The sequence below is a fragment of the Chroicocephalus ridibundus genome, chromosome Z (assembly GCF_963924245.1).
Source record: "Chroicocephalus ridibundus chromosome Z, bChrRid1.1, whole genome shotgun sequence".
Lineage (NCBI taxonomy): Eukaryota > Metazoa > Chordata > Aves > Charadriiformes > Laridae > Chroicocephalus > Chroicocephalus ridibundus.
Genome location: NC_086316.1, coordinates 70,282,073 through 70,289,484, shown reverse-complemented (window position 1 = coordinate 70,289,484; position 7,412 = coordinate 70,282,073). Strand labels below are relative to the sequence as shown.

Below are 7,412 nucleotides of genomic sequence, written 5' to 3'. Positions count from 1 at the left end.
CTGGGCTGGGCCGGGCCGGGCGGGGGTAGGCGAGGGGAAGGGAGGCGAGGCGAAGGAAGGGGAGGGGCGGTGGCGCCCCCTCCGCTTTCTCCCGGGGCGGGCGGGGGGCGGCCGTTGCTGAGGAGAAGGGTGCGGTGTCCCGCTCTGGGAGCGGCGGGAAAGAGCGGCGGGAAGGGCGGGCGGGAGGAAGGAAGAAAGGAAGGACGGACGTGTGGAGAAGGCGAGTAGCGCGGGAAGGGGCTCCCCGGCGGGGAGCGGGGAGGTGGCGGCTGCGGGCCTCGTTACACTTCCCCCCCATACCCCGGGCGGGCGTGATGGCCGCCGGCCGTTGTGGCGGTTGAGGGCCCGGGCGGACGGAGGGCGAGCCGCCCGCCCAAGGTCAGTCAGTGGCCGTGGGCTATAAATAGCGGCGGGAGCGGAGCGGGACCGCTGCCGTGTGGGCCGGGCCGGCGGGGAGCGGTGGGCCGCCGCCGTGAGCGGCCAGGGGGCGTAACGGGACGGGGCGTCAGTGCTTGGCAGGATTTCGGGCGAAGAGCCTTTCCCTCCGCCGGCAGCCACCTGCCAACGACGACGGCCCGGCTGCCCTGCCCGGTCCGCGGCCCTCCCGCTCCCAGCGCCCGTGAGACGCTGTCCCACTCGGGATGACTCCCTCGGGAGCTGGGGCTGGGGATTGGGTTGCTTGTCTGGTTCCTCGGCACGCAGGAGACTCCCGTGTTGGAGTTGCTTGTTTAGAGCAATGGTGTAAAAACAAGGTGGCCTTGAGTCGTAGAAATACGATCTCTAGGTCAAGTTGTAATGTCAGGTTTGTCACTTTGGTTTGATAGCTGCCTTCGCTTGGAAAAAAGTTGATTTTGTTTTCCAGCTATAAAGAAAACGTGGGTAGAAATTATCACCTCATGACTTTTGGCAGTCAACTGGCCTTAAGCTGCCGAGTTTACATACCTTTTGTCTAGTATCATTAATACTTCTTCCTTTGTTTTTACATGTGCAGCAGGGATTCCATACGTGGCAAGGAGTCTGCTGTGAGGTCTGGGCAAAATGGCGAGCCTTCTGCGCATTGCTGTTAGTGGGTGCTCAACTCCTGTTTTTGGCAATGTGTTACCACCTAAGGTGCATTCCGCAAAGATGCCGTGTTTGCGAATGTTTAGAACCCACCAAATGCTCAACTCTCAAGCAGCTGCAAAGCCAGGTAAACAGATTAAACTATTGTAAATAATGGTTTATTTTAAAACATGAAGATAGCTGGAATTTTCCTTTCAGATATGCATTAGTACAGAAATGAATTAAAAGAACACTCTTAAATCATGTCAGCAGCACACTTGAGTCAGTTGCAGTACAATTTTACACTGGTTTTAAAGGGTTTATGCAGAAGATATTTGTGTTTATTATGAATACTTTGGATCCAAATAATTTTTATGGGTAGAGGATTAGAGCTCCTGCTGATACTTACCTTGCTTGAAGGAAGTATTTAAACAAATGCTTTTTGTAGTTAAATGTCTGAGTTTCCCATGAGTTTTGGTAGTGCAACTTTTTTTGTGCTTGCAGGGGAAAATACAGCCCTCACAAAGAGAGTATCTGCAAGCATGACTGTATGTGGATGTAATTATCCCATCTTAAAAATCTTTTAACTTTGTTCAGGAAACTCTTACATTGTACCACCTTGAAAAACTTTTGATCTGCATCTTCATGTGTAGGTTTTGTTGGTATATTTGCAGTAATTAAATTCTAGTGCAGATAGTGGGCAGGTTCAGGTATTTTCAGGAAAAAAAATGAGGGGGGATGGGGGCATCCTTGGTTCCAGTTTATGATGTGAACTTGGTGTATGAAAATCAGAACTGACATTTTTTTGCTCTCTCCTATCTTGTGCATAGCCTGACAGCTAGAAGACTGGAGAATATATAAAACTGGTTTAATGATATTTTTATCCGTTATCCTGCAGTGGGTCATGTCTCCCTGAAGGAATTTGGAGACCCTGCTTCAGTGCAGATCTAGGGTCTTCTCAGTCTGCGACAGATTAATGTTGAGAGTTAGACTGTTTGTACACGTGATGTTCTGTTCTTCCAAACATACGCAGTAGGTAACTGCGTTAGATATTTTTGAGTATTAGAAAAGTAGTGGTGTTTGTGAACAGAAGCATCTGGTTGTGAAAAGAGAGGACATAAGATTACACTGTATAATTTTGGGAAGCCTTTGTTGCATGGAATTTCTGGCAATGCTAAGAGTGGCTGGAGCATTTTGGGGTCCATTCAAACTGGTGATCCAATGTTTTGGAGCTTCTGAAGAAATGTGATGAGAGGAAGAGTTTCTTCACTCTGAGGGCTCCTGGGAGTCTGTACCGCATGGCTTTTTACCACAGTTGCACAGTGAAATCTGAATTTCTTTGCTCTGACTGACAGCCTAGGGATCTGAGGTTTGTCAGAACCGATCAGGTAATAGTTTCGCCATCTTATGAATTTGTGGTGCTCCAATTTTATTTTTTTTTTCATATTAAGTACCTGAATGAAAGAGACATCTGTCTGTCTTGGTATGGCAAGTTGTGCCTTGGTTGGGAGTGTTAACCTGGGACGTAGAAAACCAGGTTCAAAGTTCTTTCTCAAATGTCCCAGGTAAGTGCCCTTGTTGTTGTTTGAGTATGGAAACAATCTTTTTATTTGACTTTGACCACAAATTTGATCATGAAACTGAAAGATCTCTTAAGTTTTACTGAAATCAGTATGCTCGTCTGTTTGTGTGTGTGCGTTTTATTGTTTATGAATTGCTTTTCAGAAATTTTTCCACAAGGACAGAGAATTCTGATTAGTGTCATGTGTTTAAGCATTCAGTGCTGTCCCTTCAGACCTGTCATGTGTAAGCTTGTATTTAAGAGTGAGTAGTATTCATGCAATGCAGTTATTTAACACTGAGAATTATAAGTTTGATAAGCCTTTTGGTTGATAATTAAGCTGTCCTTATAGTTCATTTTGGTAACAAGAGATTTTTCATTCAGGAGAGGACAAATCAAGGATAAAACAGCCATTGAATGACAAATTAGTAGTGGTACTGTTGCTTAGTATACTTTTTAAGTGCTCTTAAATTGAAATTTAACAGCATATAAAGTGACTACATTTTATTCTTACTTTTAGAAATTTTCTTTGGTTATAGTGACACTTGGTAAAGTCACTGTAATACTTACTAAGTTTTCTGAAAAGGCTAGTCTCACAGTAGTTCTTCTTAAGCCTGTAGTTTTTACTTCTTTCTGATTAGCTTTCATTTAGTCCAGGATATTTTATATATGAGAATAACAGCTGCCTGAGGAGTGAAGACATTGTCAATTGAAAAGTAAACTTGGAGGATGGATACTTTTCTTATTGCTGTTTATTTTGGTGCTACTTTATTTGTTTCTTGGAAACATAGAAATTTTCATATAGGAGCAAACAAGGGTTCCTGTAACCGCTCTCAGATAGTCACCAGCAGCAGGTGCTTCAGAAACAGGTGAAAAACGTTCCCAAATGCTGGGAAAGGCACTTATAGGGTATCCGACCAACGTTTCCAATACACTTCCAGATTGATTTGTCCTACAGCTCTGACTTTTACCTGTCTCTATCTGGGGATTTTTAATGCCCTTTTTACTTTGATGCTTCTTTCATAAGATTTTATGTTTGTTTTCTAAATCTTTTAGACCTTTTAAACCTATAGCAGTTTATGGTCAATTAATTCCCTAGATAAACGGTACATTGTTTATAAACCATACATATTCTCATTTAATTTCCTTGGGTTTTTTGTATCTCCTTGCATGTGTAAGAAGGAGGATCAGGTGTTTAATCTTCTGTACCATTCTTTTTTTTTTTTTTTTTTTTCGTTTCTTTTTGCCAACATCATATTGCTGTTCTTCGGAATATGTCCTCATCTTCAGAACAGGTGAGATGGTTTGTTTAAAGCTGATATTAGAGCTACATAGAAATTAGGCAGGTTACATACCCTGTTTTCCCATCCCAGAACATGTCTCATATAGTTAAAACTTCTCTTTTCTCTAAGTCAGTCTCTAATGTTTGTTGATACTATTTTGCTACAGCCTACTTCCTGATATCAGGTTAAGGAGATAAAAACCTGTATTTTTCTCTCTTTCTCTACATACAATGTTCTGAGTTTTCTTGATAGTTTTAATTTAGGATCTTCTTTAAACATTCAGTTTGTAGATGGAAGTTAAATGGAGAAAATCACTTGTTGTTATTTTTAATTGTTTGATTTCTGAAGCTTGGAGGCTTATAAAGGCAACTTGGAAGCTTCACACTGTCATGCCATTTTAAACCCATGGCAAGGATAGCGGATGTGCTTTCTCAAAAATAAAACCTAAATCACGATCCTAAGTTTATAATTCTAGATTTCAACCTTTCAAAGCTATTAACTTCAATGAAGTTGCTGAGTTCAACAAACCAAGTCTGTGTTCATAATACAGCTTCCTTCAAATATAGTAGTTATCATACCCTATCCTGAAGTTTTAACATAGATCTTTGCTTTGCAGCTGTAAACGTCTGCTCTGTTTTGGTGCTGAATGATGGGATAGCTCACATCAGGGTAGTCTGCTTGAAAAATGTGCTGTACCTGCTCTAGCTAAAGGCTGGCAAACCGACATCTTCAGTTCTGTCTTCATTTGCCTCTGTATTCACTGGTTGCTAGAAATATCGTAGTGGGACAGAGGAGAAAAGGAGGTGGGAAGCGAGACTTGTTGAATGTCCTCAAGCATTGGAGAAGGGCATAGTCCTCACTATTGGTCTCTGATCATTCTGCTTACTAAATGGGGTGCCAATACTTTGTATCTGAAAAAGTTTTATGTGTTTTTATTGCATGCAAAATGTAGCAATGTGGAAGAAAGAAATGAGGAAATATGTTTGGTGTGTAGTGACTATATATTCCTGTCCCATCCCTCCTAGCCGTTTACTCTTCTACTGTGGTACCCCACACAAAAGCCAATCAACAAAAAGAAATTGGAAGCATCAATTGTCATTTCAGCCTTAGGAGCAAAAAAAAAAAAAAAAGTTAATTTCTTGCTCGAGGACTATATAATATATAAGCTTTAGTCAAGTGTTTGTGTGCCTTTAGATTTGCGCTCACTCTTCTGTTCCCTGCGTGCTGTAGTTATTCCCTTCTTCCTCTGCATTTGTGTGCTGCAAAAACTTCCAAAAGGAGAAAGGGAAGGCAGCACTCAGTTCTTATTTTCTCAGTACTTAAGAATTTTTTTGCCTTGTATCCTACAGCCACTTCCTTTCTGAAATTGTGATTGGTCTCTGTTATTTTAGCAAATTTCAGTCTTCTAGGTTTTATTTCTGCTCCTTAGAAGAGAGCTCATTTCTACTGAGTCAATTTAGTGAAATTCAGAAGCAGGACTTTATTGTGTAGTAACTACAAGAGCTGAGGAGAAAGTTCTCGTCAAATGACAAGGGTAATTTGTATGAGTGACAGCAACAGCTTTCGAGGGGTTAATGCTGCTATGCTGCTGTGATAGGGCTGCCCTGAGTTGCACGGTAATGTCTGGATGTGGTGTATGCTGATGAAGCAAATTTTTGCAAAGCATTGTTACCTTTGTGGGTCAGTTGTTTTAGATGGGCATTCTCGCTCCTTTTGTGACTTTATGTTCCTTTAAAGCATTTTTTCTGAATTTTAATTTTTGTCTTGTAATCTAAAGAATTTTATATGTTCTCCAACATATAAAATATAAAAACACTTGTGTCTTCAAATTATTTGTTACCATTTTATTAGCTTATTTTAAAAGAGAAAGCTAAAAGTAACAAAAAATGTTAAAAAGAATTACAAGTAATGCATTTCTTTCTCTGGTGATCTTTCATTCTGTCTTCTTGTTGGATGTGGTTTTTTTTTTTTTTTTACAATGGAGTAGAAGACTGACAAGTACAGGTAGATATATAAGTATCAGTTCTTAGCAACTCTGTATTGTATTTTCAGAATGTTGTAAGTTGATAGTATCTTGAAACTTGTTGCTCTAAAACTTTTTCAGATATTCAACTTTAAGCATCTTATATTCCCAATTTTATTTCATAGATAGTTTTAGATTTAAAAATATCAAAATAATAATAATTCAGTTCCGTAAAGCTCTTATAGTGTATTATGTTTTTGGCTTTGTTTTGCTTGTTTCTGTCTTAAAAAAAAAAAAAAGAAAAAAGTGAAAAAGAGGCCTTCCTAAAATGTGCAACACATTGTACAATTTTTGTTGCTCAATACACACTATTGGTGGCCAAAATGAAAGCAGATTTGTAATTTAAAACAAGCCTTTCACCCCCCTGCTCCCCCCCGTGTTTTTTTTTTGTTGTTGTTGTTTGGTTTGGTTTTGTTTTTTTGTTGTTTGGTTTTTTTTGTGGACGTTTTGTTGGGGTTTTTTTGGGAGGGGAGTTGGTTTGGATTTTTTTGTGGCTTGATCTTTAATATGAGTGACTGCTTAGGCTGCTCAAGTTACATTTCATTAATATATATGTGGTGTAAGTATCTCATGTACAAACATCACAATCCAGGCTTAAATTTTGGATAGACATCAGTGAAAGCTGATGCAGAACTGGGCCTGCATGCTCGACTGCATGCTGTAGTGTAATTGAAATGATGTGGTAGTTTCATGTATGATTATTCTGCTTGAGTCTGTGTATTTACAAACAGTGTATTTAAACTCTTGATTGGATGGGAGAAGTTTAACTCTCAGATATTAGACTAGAAGCCCACAAATTGTACGTGAACAAAGTTAGATACTTGTAATTTGAAACCTTAAGCTAAAACTGATAAATTGCAGCTTCAGCAGTTTCCTGGTGTTATTTAGTAAAGCTTTGAACAAGTTTAGACAAGGAGATAACATTGAAGAGAAGTATAATTGAACAAACTAGTAGATGAATATTCCATTATTCAACTACTCCTGAATTCACATTTTTCATTTCTGTAGCAACTCTTAGAGTACCTTATTGATGTAGTTGTGCCATTCAGTGTACTTTGTGGTATGTAAGTTGCATTCATTAATAGTGATCTGAGACAACTGGAGTTTGATAGACATTAAAACCATGCTCAGTTAAAATGCAGTTCAGCTGTTCAAGCTCATTTGTTTTTTTCCTCAAAAAAAGAGGGATTTCAATTCTTTTTACCCCAGGTAGAATTTTTTTTCACCAGAATACCATGTATTGTATAAATAAGAATGCTAGTTACATAATCAGAACTGTATAAATTGAGATGGGTATGAACTGCACTAAACACTTGTTACTGCTTGTGTGGCTCATTGTGCTGACCTGCTGATTCCTGAGAGAACAGGGATCTCTAGCAAGATGGTGTAATTTAAGTATATGCAAACTGCACTGCTAGAAAATATTATTATGCTTCCTCTTCCCTTAGGAGGGAGAATTGCTAAGTATGACATGTCTGCATGTGTCTATACAACACTGAAGAGT

General features: G+C 39.8%; 1 protein-coding gene across 2 annotated transcripts in view; it reads left to right on the top strand.

The window, feature by feature from the left end:
• Positions 1–7,412, top strand: part of NNT (nicotinamide nucleotide transhydrogenase) — a 46,224-nt gene that overhangs the window by 125 nt on the left and 38,687 nt on the right. The window contains exons 1-2 of one of the 2 annotated variants that reach the window (XM_063320514.1): positions 188–220; positions 992–1,189. In XM_063320514.1, coding sequence (XP_063176584.1) covers positions 1,039–1,189 — 151 coding nt within the window. In that variant the 5' untranslated portion in view covers positions 188–220; positions 992–1,038. Of the gene's footprint in view, positions 1–187; positions 221–991; positions 1,190–7,412 lie in introns of those variants that run through there. The other variant, XM_063320513.1, reaches the window with a different exon arrangement.